The sequence below is a fragment of the Antennarius striatus genome, chromosome 20 (genome assembly GCF_040054535.1).
Source record: "Antennarius striatus isolate MH-2024 chromosome 20, ASM4005453v1, whole genome shotgun sequence".
NCBI classification, from domain to species: domain Eukaryota; kingdom Metazoa; phylum Chordata; class Actinopteri; order Lophiiformes; family Antennariidae; genus Antennarius; species Antennarius striatus.
In genome coordinates this window covers 3,863,774-3,879,523 of record NC_090795.1, presented here as the reverse complement: position 1 = coordinate 3,879,523, position 15,750 = coordinate 3,863,774, and the positions used below count along the sequence as shown (strand labels likewise).

Below are 15,750 nucleotides of genomic sequence, written 5' to 3'. Positions count from 1 at the left end.
CGATCTTGACAAGTTTGAACCTATTTCAGTTTCACAGCTCTGTTTGCCAGGACTCGCCAACAACGGATGCACCGTCGTGACACATTAAGTTTCAGCGTCGGTTTTTATAGATTATGGTGCGGAGTGAAGTTTTGGATGCAGTTTTAAATTTCAGAGGGTAAAAATAGAGAAAAGGCTTGGAATCTCATTTTATGCAAATGTCTGTGTTTTTTATCTGGAGGAGGGGTGGAGAAGCTTCTCAATTCTCTTTGCTTGTTACGATGGGGAAAAAAAAAAGTTTTTTGTGCTTGTTTTATTCTTAAATTTTATCCTTTGTTTGAAAAAAAAAACACACGCTGTGCCTGATGTGGTGTTTTTACACTTTCATATGGATATTTATTGCTTTATATTTTTGGTTGATGACAGTTTTCTTTTAACTGTATCGCTTGTAGTTTCAGCGACTTTAATGAGATATGATTTGGGTGGGTGTGTTCAAAGATAGCCATCAACCGCTGCCTTTCATTATTGCTGCTATTTAGATTAGCCCAAGAGGGAGCGTGACAGTAGGTTTTAGTCAAGAGTCTTTATTGTAAATCCTCGCTCATATAATTTCTCCTCTTCTCATTCTCTGCAGCTGCACCCCAGTTCTTCCCAACCTTCCACCCTCCAGTGCCGATTGATGACAGACATACCCAGGGACGCTACATCTATGAGCCTTCCCCTGTGCCCCCTCTTCACGTGTAAGTCAAACTGGTCGTGCATTCATTAAAATCACTGCTGAGCATACCTTTGATTCAGCTAACGCACCGCTTTGGCGCTCCCCCACGCTCGAAAAAAAAAAAAAGGCGATAAGGAATCAAACTCCTGAACTTCCTTCCGCCCGTGGGGCGTGGAGCGTCCTCCTCCTGCTCTTCGTGATTGCGCCCGGCGCGCCCTCTCTTTGCCTTTCAGGATCAAAAAAAGCCACCGACCTGTACGCGGCGCAACATGATCTGCATGTCAGAGACACGCAAATGAACATGTGTCAGAGACATGGAAATGAGAGCAGGGGAAAGGGAGAGGCTGGGAGAGCGCGCAATTATCATAAGAGCAGTGATCAAGCCTTGTCAAGAGGAGGAAGCGCTTCCTCGACTGACATCCGCCCGTCTGACAGACACAGATGGGCTCCTGATGCACAGACTGTACACAACTAAAACCGTCCGTCTCATCCGATCACGCGGATGCACGGGGCGATCAAATATGATGTAAGGTGAAAAAATATGGTGTCATGCCTTCGGAAGTGAGAGAGGGAGTATTTATAAAGCCGGGAACTCTTATTACAGGAGTCTCGTATTTCCCTGGAGTGCTTCTGACGGCGATGGCCAGGTCAGCAGAGAACTTGAAAGCATTCCCTCTCCTCACTCACTTACATACACTCGGGCACAAATGCATGCAAGACTGCCTTTTTTCAGCCTCTACTGTCTCCTTCACCCTTCTTCATCATTTGTATTCCCGGTGTCCAAACAGTGTGTATCATAAAGGAGAGAGATGCTTCGCCCGTTCTCTCGGCGGCGCTTGTTTCCGTTCCGCAAGACACGGAGGAAGCAATCACGGCGTGACGAGGACAAATTGGATGGGGCAGCTACTTGGGCCGTATTATGTTTGATATTCTTCATCATTATCAACTCCCTCCTTTCTCCTCCTCAGGAGTCATATCTCTCCCTTGCTGATGTGCCACTAAGCATAATGAATTTTTTATGTCTCCCCCCCCATTCCACTCCCTCCCGGTCTCTGGCCCACCCTACCTCAGTAGAGGAGAAAAAGGGGGGAGAGAGGCGAGGAAATAAAGAAAGGGAGGTGATTGATGCCTGGTGTCACTGCAAACAAAATGGCAAATATAATTTAGCATTTAGCTTATGCAGAGATAATGGGGGGAACACATGCCGGCGACGTAGGCTCGAACAAACAGCCTGGCTTGTTATCCGTCAGGAGTGCTTTGGTACAATCTGAAGCACAGGTTGGGGGGGGGGGGGGGAGAAATCTGAAGGAGGGTGGAGGGGCAACATGGAGCCAGAGAATTGAATTAAGCGGGGGGAGAAGTTCCATCGGCGTCTTCAGTCACTCTGTCCAGACAGGAGTTATCAGCGCGTTTGGGTTTGCTGTCACCGCTGACACGGCCGTTGCTCCGCCATGCTACCTCTGGCCGACTTATCCAAACCATTAAGCATCAAGCTGTTTTAATATGAATCCCCATGCCGAGGCAAACTATTTGTCATTATTACAAGACAGCTCTTTAACGGCCAAATCAAGTCTTGTGTTCTCGCTGTCACCCCCCCCCCCCCGCCCCCGTTATCTATGAATTTACGCAGGGATTCACGCGGAAACGAGCTCAAACCATCGCCTTATTGTTGGTATTAAGACTTGAAGCCAATCACCTGATGAGTTAATGATACTACTTCCTGGTTCGGCTTCCTTGCAAGTTGTTAGCCGTGGTCAAACTTTATTGGAGTTGGGGGGGGGGGGGGGCTCCATCCAGAAAAAAGTAAACCCCCTCTGAGGATTTGTAAGTGATGCATTCTTCTCGGTAATGTTACTCGTAGGCAGCCACAGCAAACAGAGGCCGTCGACGTACGGCTGTCGCTTGAGGGGGGGGGAGCCGAAAGGAGGCGGCTTATGGAGAAATATTGAATTGTTTTAAGACAAGTTCTCCTTGGTGAGCAGAATTAATCGTTATTAGCCCTCTCAAAGATATGCCTAAGTACACAGGGACTATTATTGCGGTACTTCCCCATGCAGCCTCTCATTACGCCCTGTAATTACAGTCGGGCTTGGCCCTGCGGCAGTTCCATCAATCCAGCCGGTCCCCCCCCCCCCACCACCACCACCACCCCCCACCCCTTCGCCATGCGCACCAGCCAGTCACCACTGGGCATCCATGGCCGGAAAAAAAACAAAAAAAAAAAAAAACCCCACCGCATAATGCCCAGCAGCTTGTTTCTTCCCCGCCGTAACGACACATCCACCATCAGAACGTGGCGAAAATGAACAGAATCATATCCTATTACTGTGAAGGGCCTAATTGAAACATGTTTATTGATGGCCCCCGTTTTCCAGACGAGGCGCGGGCGTTAGCGACGGCAGCACCCTAACGGGCTCCAGCGATATGAGGGCGCTAGAATTAAATTAAAAGCTCATAAAATGAAATATGCTCCGTATTAGCTGTTTGACACTTAATTTGCCTTCAAATGAGCAGAGGAAATCACAAATTAACTGTCCTTTGTTTTTCGGCCCCCCCCCTTTACCTCACCTCCCCTATTAGACTAGGGGAGAGCGCAATTACAGACAGGCTAATCGTTTAGTTTATGAATTCTTGTGGTACCGATGTGCCATTTAGTATTAAACCCTCAGGGTCAGGATGGGGGGGGGCCTGGTTTACCGAGGAAGTTGCGTGAAAGAACAGTTTCATCAAGACTTTCTTGAAAATGCACCCCAACAATCGGCGTCCGAGTTTTTCCGTTCCAGCTTCATTAAAGCCTTAATGTCTCCAAATCGATCCAGGATGGGCCACGAGTCGTCCCTCCCCCAGGAGCGGAAACGCCCAACTCAGCGCCTGGTGGAGAAGAGAAAAAGCCCCTTCCTGCTCTGGAGAAGATGCTTCCTACTTAAATAAACACATTGATTGGTGAAGAGCAGGCTCTCCACGGGGAGCTATGGTCCCCCTCCGCCGCCGCCATTGTGCACGACTGGCTTAATGGGGAGATCGGGGGAGAGCCAGGGGGGGGGAAAGAGAAGAGATCGCTCTTTTCATTCCTGGCTTTATTGCCTGACCGCAGTACGCAGGAAAACAAAACCCGCCGTCTCACGCGGCCCCAGCGCCGGCCCTCGGTCACCCAGAGACCGCTCAGAACAAACAGAGGTATTCGTCACAAGTCAATTATCGGCATCGGGGTGCGCGCTGGAGTCCCGGGCCCTTGTGCTGTGAATGGGGCCACTAAAACAACATCCTCCTTTACTGGCTCAAGCAATTGACTTGCAACCTTTTTTGCACGGTAACCGCATACGCATTTAAGAAGGAGCGAGTCAAAGAGATGGAGTCCGTTCAGGACTTTATAAAGTTGAAAAGAAAAAGGAAGGCATAATTCTTCCACATGCATTGTGACTAAATGTTTGACCCAAACATGATTCTTAATGTAGATTTTTAATTGGAGAACCCAAAGTTGCTGAGAACAAGCAAATTACCGTTTAAATGATCAAACATTCTACACTTCTTACATCCCAGGAACACAAATTAACGTGTGTGCTACATATTTCCTCCTCTAGTGAAATTCATACAGAGGACAGTTAACGTGTAGCATGTAGCATGTGTAGCCATGTAGGAGTAATATAGATGCTTCTGTGTAGTTTGAAAGTTTGATTTGGGAAACTTGGGTTTTAAAGAGAATAAAGCTTCTCACTCGACTCGTATATAAATCCACAGGCTGTGTTTTCCCGCCGGTGTTGAGGATGGAGCGCGGGTGTGTGTGTGTCGGGGGAGAGAGAAGGGGAGCCTGTGAGTGTGTGGTTGTTTCATTCAGGAGTGTGTTTGCTCAGCTGTAGGCCCGGCCCGGCTGGAGGTTCCTCTGGAGGTACCGGGGGAACGCCGCGGCACGTCTCTGTCATCGCTCAGCCTCCATCTGGAATGACGAAGCAGAAGGATGACAGACCCGACGCCGGCCCGGAGGCGCCGCCTCTTTTTATGCAAATATCTCATGGTGATATGAGATAAATAAAAAGGGATTCATCTCTTTGACCTCCAGATTTCAATTTTAATTCTGTTTTCACCTGAGGTTGTCACCAATTTTCACACCATTTCCGTACCTCCGTCCCCCTCGCCGTCCTCTGCGGCTCTCTGGAGAGAGTTTTTCCTTTTTTCTTCTTCCTCTTTTTCTTTTTTCTTCTTCTTCTTCTTCTTTTTTTCTTCTTCCATTTTAAAGATGTGCGCCGTGTTGTTTTTGTTATTTACATAAACTGTTGTCAGAGCGCCCAATCTGGGCATAGAGGAGCGGCGTGTTGCTTAGCATAAAGACCACAGACTTATCTCAACACCTCCTTCCAGATGGGACGAGGCACGCACGCACACACACACACACACACACACACACACACACACACACACACACTGCATAACAAAAGAAACACAAAAGCATCTGGTGTAGTTTTAACCGAGGCTGGAGGAGAATGTTTTTTGCTTGTGCTGCTTCATCAGAAGCTTCTATGGTGTGATCTGACTTTTCTGTGTCAAACTCTCATTTAATACTTTACATTTGGGTTAAGAGTCGCTGTCAAACATCATTTATTGCTATTTTTGTCTGCGTTTTACAAATTAGTAACTATTTTTATTTTTTTGAAGTACGTTTTAAAGGAATATTTATTTATTCCACCGACAAAAAAAACAACAAAAAACGATGATATGCTATTTATTCTCTCATTGGAATATCGTCTAGACTGAAGCGGAATGTGAAGTGGGGCCATAAATTTTATTAAGAACAAATGACTGTCCTCTAATCTCATCTGATCATTTGTGTCCAGATAAGGCTGCTGTCACCTCAACGCGGGGAGACGGAGGCCACTTTTTCATCGTCCTCCCCGACTGTCCAAAACCCATTCTGTGTGACTTCATAGGTCACCCTTCTGTGGTGCAGTCACTGGTTTCCCCCCTCTCTCCCTCCTCCATCTTTCTCCCCTCTCCTCTCCCCCCTTTAATACTTCCTCTATGGAGTAAGTCGGGGGGGACAGGCGGTCACGCCGGAGCTGGCTTCATGATTAATGGTGTTTATTCTTGACAGAAAGCTCCTTTATTTATCTGCATTGCAGTTTCACTGATACTATCAGTCACCTGAATGAAAAATATTCAGTCATACCAATTTTGCAGTATAATTGAGTAGAGTCACTTCCTTTCAGTCCCCCCCCCCCACCTCCCTCCTCTTGCCTCTCCTCTTCCCTCTCTATCTGGCAGCCTTATCATCGCCACAGTAATTTTCGCGCTGCGTTGTTTGATATGGAGAGGCTGGCTTTAGCCGCATTTGACATAAAGCCTCTTCAATTTTCACTGGAGGAAGAAAAAAAAAAGGGAAGAAAGAAAGTTGTGCACCACTCTGAAAATGTGTGAAGAAGGAAAAGTATCTCCCCCCCCCCCCTTTTTTTTTTCTTTTTTTTTTTTCTGAGGCAATTTCCGGATTTAGAGAGAAAGGAGATAAATGGCTAAGCAGAAATGTGAGCAGATTGAAGTTAGAATATATCTTTTTTTTTTTTTTTTTGTAATACACCAGTTTTAGAAGCCTAAATGGACATGGAATTTTTTTTTTCCTTATTCAGAACTAGGATGTTTTAAAGGTGTGTTTGGAGGAAGATGGTTCCAGCAGGTTGGTTGTGGGGGGGGGAAGAAAGAGGAAAAAGAGTTTGGCACAGCAGACATTTGACAAGGCCTGTAAAGGTTTTGGGGTTGAGTCATTACCCGTAGAGATCTGTCAAGACACGCTCCACATCTCCTCCAACCAGGCGAGGGTTACCTAAACCCAGGCTGCTCCTGCTGCTCCCTCTATTTATATTAATACCATATGCATTTTTTTCTCCCTCCTCACTAAATGGTTTATTCTGATTTATCAGAAGAAATCAGACTATTTATAACCTGCAAAATGATTCCACATCTGATTATTTGTGCTGCTAATATTTCCCACTGCTCCTGTCCTTGATTGAATTTAATTTTCGCCTGGTTCCAAATTTAAAAAAAAAAAAAAAAAAGGTGCACTTTCAACCAAAGAGGAATACATCGCTCTCTAATATGAGGCCTGTGGATTTGCACATGTAACAGATTAATAGATCTGATTTTCTGTACACCAGGCATTTGCCTCCCTCTTCATGTTTGAGATCTCAATTTGTAGCTCTCCCACGGAGCTCCACGTCTGAGGGGAAGAGATAACAGGCAGGTGCCAACAGCTCTCCACGAATGTGTGTATGTGTGCGCGGTGTGTGTGTGTGTGTGTGTGCACGCTTTTACTACTCATTTCACTGCTTTTATTATTCTTCACTTTTTATTTTTCTCTTAAATATGAAATGCTAATTTTACTTTCACAGAAATGTTAATTTCTCATGCTTTGCCAGACTGCATTGGTGATCTTATAGGCGTTTAATAATGTGTGTTTCCCATCAAAATATCTAAATAATTCTAAGACATAAATGTGGCCGTAGCTAAAGTGTATTTTCATTATTATTTAATTTGCCTGTTATTTTCATGATTAATCTTTTTTTTTTTGTAAACTATAAGAAGTCTTTAATGAAACATGTCAAAGTATTGTTGTCATATTATATTTTTATATAATTTTCCCAAGAAAATCAAATATTGTCTGATTGCAACGTCACATTTCAGAATGTGGAATGATGTTTTGCATTTAAAATTTAAAAAAATACCAAAGTCATAGAATAAAATTATGAATCAGATTCTTGTTAATTTTAGGTGGACTAATTGATATTTTTGTCTCTAACTCTAGTATCACAAACAGGAACATGATAAGTATCATTAATTCTAATTTATTAGATTCCTAAGGTGTACATAAATAAGATTATTTTACTGTCTTTGGCGAAAATGTAGTGAAAGTCTGTCCTCTTATTGGTGGGGAGTTATCAAAGAGCAGCAGCGACTGTCAAGATGATACCCCGCCTCACATCGTCTTCACAGACTTACCTGCTGTCAAAAAAAAAAAAAGAGCTTCCGACTAAGAAGCTGCCATTTTTCACCTTGAGGAAATGCTCGTTTAAAAAAAAAAAAAAAAAAAAGGAACTATTTTGCTCCTTAGCTAATCCAGAATAATCTATTTAAGTTCTCGTCAGCCGTTCTGCTTTCAGCCCGTGCCCCGCAGACGTCATGCTGTAGCGGTGTAGAAATGTGGATTTTCCATTACCCTGATCTCTGGGCTGCAGGCTCCAGACCTGGCGATCCCACTCTGGGGGCTAGTTACAGCAAGTAACGAGACCGAGGGAGCAGGGTCATAAATCCTTTCCAACTCTCCTCATTTTCCATCCTCCCTCTGTCCCTCCCTTCCTTTCCTCCCTTTTTTGTTCCTTTGCTTCCATCTTTTTCGAGTCCGGTCCTCAATATATGATTTACAAAAATACAGCAAAGTGAATTATTGCCATATGTTTAAAGCGCTTTCGGTCCAGGTTCAAGTTCTGCCAGAGATCATACTTTTAATTCAAGAGGAAATTAGTTCATTGCCTCCCTTAAAGCTTCTGCTCCTCCTGTTCTCCCTTTTTTTTTTTTTTGTGCTTTTTGTTAATCTTCTAAATCACAGCTAATTTCTTCTCCCTGACGCTCTCTGCACTGACGACAATAAATTCATATCGCATAAAGCCGTTCTATTGTCGTCTCTCTTATCAGATTTTTGTGTCCGTTTGCATCTGATTGTGCGTTTCATCTCGAAATGTCTGGAATTCAATCCAAATAGAAACCCTTACTTTCTGCCTCCCTCGACACTTCTCTCTCTTATTTTCTCTATTTCAAAGCGGTGGGGTCATCTCGTGACACCGCCCCTCCCAAGACTGTCCAGTGGGAAATGTGCAAATATGTATGGTGAACCCACTCCTAAGAACGCATATGTCTGATCGCTGACGTGCTTCCGAAACAGGATCGAGCGTCTATTTAACATTTGTTTGGCGTTTATTTCCCTTCGTTCCTGGAGGAAAATCCCGTTTGGTGTCATTTTCGGCGTGGCTCACGTCGCTCGGTTTTGTGAAACATCCTCCTTCGGGGTGCATCTGACGTTTTTCCTCAGGTCTGTGTTTAAGCCTCTCAAAGCTTTTTCGGCGAGGTTTGGCTTGGCACCGCCACGCACTCAGCCCCCTTCATGATTAAATATCAGCGAACCGCACTTGACATTTTATTAGTCCAACAAGATGGATGGAATGGCTGGAATAAAGTAGGCTGTGTCTGTTCACTTTCCCACCAACACTTGCCTTTCTTCTGTCCAGATTTTCTTTTCCTTCCCCTCCTCTACAAGAAGTATGTATTAGGAAAACTTGATGGATTTCATTCTGAAAAGGAGCTTTTCCGTGCAGAGAAGGGAAGATTTTTTATTTTTTTTGCCTCGTACCTGATGCTCCTGTTCTCCACCCCCTCTTTGTCTTTGCTCTCCTTCCTTTCCTCCTCTTCATCCTGACCCCTCCTCTTCTTCTGTTGTTACACCTCAGATCTGTCTGAAGGATTAAACCGTCTCCAGCAGTGTGTCTCTGCTGTCTCGTAGCGATGCGTATTGTTTGTGATTTGCTCAGGTCCATCTGTGCGACTGCTCATTTCGACTACCCAGCGTGAGGCGGCGTATTGAGGGGTGGGGTGGGATGGAATCCACGCCGCTGCTCGGAAGCCCTGGGCCACACTCATTCTCCTCACCTGAGATGGGGGGCCGTACACACATGCTCATTACCTGACTTGTCAGGGTAGTTGAGGCGGTTGGGCGTGGAACCCGAACCCTGCGGGCGTCAGCTGAGTTTTTTTTTTTGCGAGAAAAAGGCAACGGGGGCGATGGAGACATTACTCGAGAGGTAAAGGAAAGATGGATGTGCTTCCTCTCAGTTTTCACAAGTTTAACACTTCAACACCTAGGGGTCCCCCCTCTTGTCTCCTATCTAGCCCGGGGGCACGCCACAGGAAGTCAAAACACTCACTGAGAGCGGCGCCAATTCCACCTGTGCTTGTTATGGAAATAAAAAGCCATCATGAAATTTGCTGCATGTCCACAAGAAGAAGGAAAACTCCACGTAAATCTTTTTTTTTTTTTTTTTTTTGTTAGCTAAAGCATGGGAAAGAACCGACAAGCAATTTTTTTTTTTTTTTTTGGTCTTATGTTCTGGTTCCAGACCCCTTTAAATTACAGGAAAAAAGCCAAAGCTAATTTTGTGTAATTTCACTTTCATGTTTTCACTTACTTGCTAGACCGTCTGTTGATTTGTTTGGGTAGACATTCTTATCTCGATGGCTGAAATGACATTTAATAGCAGCTCGGGAAAAAAACTCGGGCCTGAACGTCGCACAAACCGATGATTGTGACCATAATGTGGAACCGGTATAAAACGTGTTTTTGATTAGGCGCCAGCCATCCTGTGAAGTTGTGTCAGAGAGTTCACGACTCTTCTGGAGTTCACACAGCAGCGGTTATAACCAGTTTCTCTGACACGTATGTCATCAGTGCAGCGGCGTGGAAGCGATGCGTGCCTACCGGGATGTGGCGCGCGGCTGTCCAGTCGCACGAGCCTTTCACGATTGCTTTGTGTGACTTCACGGCGAGCACATGGAGAAACTGAATTAGATGGCTGCGTATTGAAGTGGACGCCGAGGGTGTTTGTGGGCGTGTGTTTGTCGTGAGCCAACTGTGCAAGTGTATGGGAATGTCTGGCACGCCTCCGGAGGTATCCCACGGAGAGGGAATCCTGCTCCTTGTGGCCGTGAATAGAAAGCCATCTCCGCCCCCTGAACCCCACCCAGGCCTTTGATGTCACGGGGTCACACTACAGAGCCCTTCTCGGCTCCTGGGGTACATAGTTATTCCGAATGCCTAGCAACTTCGCCGTGCCATACCGGACCCACGGTCTCCTCTGTCCAACCAGGCGAAGAAAAAGGGGGGGAAAGGAAGGAAATCTGATTACAAGGGTAACAAACTTGAGGTCCTGTTTATGCAACGGTTTCACTGAAAACAGAAGCTTTGTTTTGCGTTTAAAAAAAAAAAAAAGGTCAAAATCAACACCTCAAACCCAGCAAGGTCTGCAGAACGATGTAGTTTGATGTAGTTTTCTTGAAAGGTTCACATTGTCCCAAGCGAATTAGGCTGATGTCGCTCGACATGGAGTTAGTTGTGTTATCATTAATGTCTCAGAGGTGTCACACCTGTTGACACGCCAACAGGACTGTGGTGTTTTCAAAAGGCTAGTCCAGAAGCTTCAAAACACTTCTCAAGTATTTCAGCGTGAAAAAGAAGGTTCAAAACCCAACGAAACGTGAACTTTTTAGGGTCAAACCGTTGTCCGACTCTTAGTTTGGTCATAGTTTGGCGGAAAGCTTCCTTTTGCAACTGAAAGTAGAATTCACTTTTAACATCTGATTTAATTGTCATGTCTGACACGGACAGTGTGCTTCAGAACCTAATGAAGACTCTCCCATTGTTCCATTAGGAACCCATAATACGTCCACCCGTCCTCTGTTCACGTCCGTCTCTCAGCCTCCGTCTGTCTTCTCTCTTTCTGTCTCTGGACTCCCTTTCCTGTCTTCTTGGGTCTTCGCTGGCTCTGTTCCTGTGGCCCTTTGATCTGACTGAAAGGGTTTGGAGCTTTAAAGTGCTTCTGTTTCCGCTGTCAGGTGCCCCTCTCCGCCTCCCCTCTGGTCTAGGCTTTCAGAGCGGTGGCAGCCTTCTGCTGAGGTGGGGAGATTGAGGGCGAGGATGGAGGGGGAGGAATCGGTTTGTGATGTTGTCAGTCGGAGGAGGACCTGACTGATTTTAGGTATCTCCAAAGTCCGGTTCCCACCTAAATAATGTGTGAAGTGTTGATCCCAAATGAGTTCAACTTGTCCAGTCTTTTGTATTTCTAATACATGAAGACAGGAAGGTGTTGTCCATCCTACCAGGAAAAAAACCAATCACCTTCCTAGTAGTGAAAACTCGCTACTGCTATTCAATTTCACGGTATTCTAGGTATTTAAAAAAGAATTTACCAACCCAAAAAGCCTTGGATAATTCATAGTTTGTCAGCTAATGATCCTTTATTTAATCTATTTTCAAAGTCTATATTTTGCTTTCAAAATCTCCTTTCCTTCTTGGTTGACTTCACCAGTGAAAGATGGGTAAAAGAAATTAAAAAGCGATGCTTTGTGAACTCTAAATTGCTTGATTATGGCACTTTTTGAGTCTTTCCTGAACGCTTCTGTGCAGCGCACACCAAAAAAACTTTTCACTCCACTTCTTGAGCAACCATTTCACGCTCGAGTATTCTACGAAGAGCCGTTCCCGTTTTAGAAAGGCCGCTGTGTCAATACGGGCAGCGCCACAATGATCCCTTCTATCCCAAGTGAAGTCATCGACCTTTACCGCAAGTGTGTGTTTCTGCTGCAGCGTTCACCGAAAAGAATTATTAATGTTTATATAACCTTGTTCCAAACAAAGATTCAAGGACTGTTTACATGAATGCACACCCCCCCCACCCCCCCTTCGCGAAACCTCAAAATGTTTTAGGGGCATATTTACACTTGGCAAGTGTGTATTCTTTTGGTGATTGCTGACGACAGTTTTAAAATCCACAGACCACTCCGTGTAAACACGCAATGTCTTAAAGGAGGCACTGGCTGGTTGAAGCGGGGGCCACGTGAGAGGAAATGGTTTCCATATGTCAGGAGCTGGGGCTCAGCTTGTGTCCTGTTAGCTGGATGTCTTCTTTGAGGGTTAATAGGAATTATAAACCCACAAAAGGGAAGCGGAGGAGTGAGGGAGAAGTTTTTTTTCTCTTCTTGCTCCGGCCGAGAAGCTCCAAACCCTGAGGTACAGCTTTGATGTAAATCTTAAATCAGGTGTAACTAAGACGCCGATTCTCCGGCAAATGCACACACACACACACATCATCACACACAGGGTGAGCATTCCTGCATGCACACACACACACACGCACACACACATACAAGTTGTCAGCTTACTTCCCTTTTGTTAGGTTGATTAATGCATTGTGGCAGATGCTAAGACCATCACGGCCCTGCAGAGAGCGGCCCGTCGCTGACCGTTTTCTTTCACCAGTACCGAGACACTCCACACTCCTCCGTCCATCCATCTCTCCCCCACGTCCTCCCCAAAATCCCCTCACACCTGGCTCCGCACCCCTTCCTCTCCTCCTTTCTCTGGAACCTTTCTGTCCACCCTTCCAGTTCACACACCATGCCTTCACCTCCTCCTGACTACTGTTCATGCTCTCGCCTCCCTCTCCCTCACGTTTCTCCTCTCTTCAGGCTTTTTTTTTATTTTCACCTTTCTACATCCCGAGCAGTGCAACTCCTCCCGTCGCCATCGCCCTGTGCGTACGCCGTTTGTTTCCTTGGTTTTGCAGCCTTCCAGTTCCAGTAGGGCCCCGTTCTTATTCGCTAAGTTAATTGGAACAGGGTCGGTGTCAGGAGATGCAGCCAACACACGACAGGGTTAATCAGTGTCATGGCAGCCAGGATGGAGAGGGTGTTTCGTTCTCCTCAAGGAGGCATGGGGACGACCAGACGACGAAGAAAACATCAAGAAGTTGTTCTACATTTCCTCCTGGGGTCTTTTTATGTAAAATCCAACCTGTACGTTTTTGCATTTTTACTTAAACGTGTTCTTCTCTACCACACGTCAGATTTAACCATCTCACTCTTGAGATGCACGGCGAACATGTGACGTGCACGCCACTCCGCAGCTGTGTTGCTGAACTGTGCAAATGAGGCATGTAATGGTGGCGTGTGGGCACATGACTTGTTTATCATAAACACACACACTTTCACACACCTGTTTTGATGTAGCCCGGACGCCCTCAGCGTGACATCGCCCGATTCGGAAGGGAGTAAAACGATTTGTCATGATTGTTGGTTGTTTTTTTTTTGCAGAAACACACCGATCAAATGACGTCGTGTCTCATCGTGGAACACGATCCTTTAATGCGTCACCTTTTTTTGAGCGCTTTAAACATCGAGGCTTTTACTGGCATCTCTCAGGAGAGAGTGTGTTGGGGTTTTTTTTTCTTTTACACAAACACCTGCTTCAGCACCACTGAGATGTGTTGTCACACATTTGGAAGCCTTTAAATCGTCCCGCAGCTCTTTTGAGCTCATTACGAAAAAACTGAGGACAAAGTTTTTTTTTTTATGTGTGAAAATCCGTGCACAAACACGCACGAGTGTGTGTGTGTGTGTGTTTGTGCGCCGTTTCCTGCTCCTCGGCGCTCATTATTTGCCCTGGCCTGAGATCTTTCATTAGAGGGCTGTGAAGTGGAGGGACGGAGGAGCCGGTTGGGGATGAGGGGAAGGGGGCGGAGGTCGTAATTGGGCTGTTCCGCTCCCCTGGCCTTACTCAAGGTCACTTTGAGACAAACTCTGCACCGGGACTCACTCCTTTTTCTCCTTTCTCTCATCTTTTCCCACCCTTTCCCCCCCATATCTCCTCCTCACCTCCCACCTAAACCCCCCCCCCCCTCAACTTCCCTCCCCTTCTCTCCCTCCTTTGCTCATCTTCTCCTTCTCCTGGGGTCTTTTGTCACAGTAGACCGGTCCACCGGGGGAGAGACAGCGAAGTGGAGTGGCTAATTCAGTCTAATCTCTTAGCCTGCTAATGTCTGGCTGATATGTGGATTTCTCCACATCCTCAGGGGAAGGCCTTTGTGGTGAAGGCCATCATTATGAAGTTTCCTAGCCCTCCTAGCCAATTATAAGAAGGGAGACAAATTACTTCATCTCAAACTTGGCTCTTAAGATTGTTCTAAACTTTATTTCACATCTCTTTCCAGCGAGACGATTCACAGAAAAAAAGGTTTTGGATAAAAAGAAAAGCCTGGAGATGATCAGATTTACATTTAACCCCCCCCCCCAAGAAAGGCGCATTTTGTTTGAATGATTTCTTACAGCATCGTATCCGTCGTGCGTAACCCCCTGCACAAGGTTTCACCTCACGTCCAAGTTTGCAGCCATCTGAGTAAAGTGGTGTAACGTTGCCCGTCTGGCGCTGGCCGGCGGTGAGCTCGGGCTGACGTTTCCCTCTGATTAAGACGCGGTGGTGAAAAGCTGCCTTTGATCTGAGGAAATGTCTGCTTTGGGAGCAGTCGGAATGCGGCGCTCTCCTCTCTTTCCTTGCAGATGGAGAGAGAGAGATAGTGTCACAGTCCATTTGTCTGGCCGGGACAATGCCAGTTTGCCTCAGGTCGGAGCCCCTCAGGCTAATGAAACGAGCGTGATGTTCCGTCCATCGTCGACGGGTCGTCTGCAAAAAATATCGGTGTTATAAAAGCTTAATCGAATCGAAAAACGTCACAGCAAACAGAAGTTTTGATGTTTTTTATTTCAGAAACTCCAGTCTAGTTTATTTACAGCCTGATGATCACAAGTTTGGCTAGAGCGGTTTTTACATCACCGTTTATCTTCCACCGTTTTCCCAATTTGGGGGTTACCACAGCAGATTTTTCCATCCGCATTAATGGATCCGGTGCAGGTTTTACCCAGGATGCCTTTCCTGATCGGCCTCATATACAGGGAATCAAACCGTCAACCTTATGATGAGTGGACGACCAGAAAAATGTCCAGTTAAACGGGTAGAAGGTCTGATCATCCCAGAATCAGTCATCCTAGTCATTATAGAACATTTTTCTAAAACAAATACAAGTGAATGCTTTGGTTTTATTTATAGCATCAGTGCATTTCATTCCTACCCTAATGCACTTCCTGTGTTCTCTTTCCTGTGTGTCTCCACAGGCCTCCTGCACTAGCGGGCAGTCCGGCTTTCTCCGACATCTCCCTCATCCGGATCTCGCCCCAGCGTAACCCCTCTGTGGGGGCGGAGTCGCCCTTTCACCACCCGCACCCCTACATCAACCCATACATGGACTACATCCGCTCGCTCCACAGCAGCCCCTCCATCTCCGTTCTGTCAGCCACCCGGGGCCTCAGCCCCGCAGATGGTGAATAGAGTGAAACATACACCGATGCACAAAAGCATCACACACACACACACACACCTCTGTGCACAAGAGCCGAAATGACCACTAAAAACCCCA

General features: G+C 46.0%; 1 protein-coding gene across 2 annotated transcripts in view; it reads left to right on the top strand.

The window, feature by feature from the left end:
- gli3 (GLI family zinc finger 3) overlaps positions 1–15,750 on the top strand; it is an 80,840-nt gene that overhangs the window by 44,521 nt on the left and 20,569 nt on the right. For both annotated transcript variants that reach the window (XM_068343916.1, XM_068343917.1), the window contains exons 4-5: positions 614–719; positions 15,449–15,654. In XM_068343916.1, coding sequence (XP_068200017.1) covers positions 614–719; positions 15,449–15,654 — 312 coding nt within the window. The remainder of the gene's footprint in view (positions 1–613; positions 720–15,448; positions 15,655–15,750) is intronic.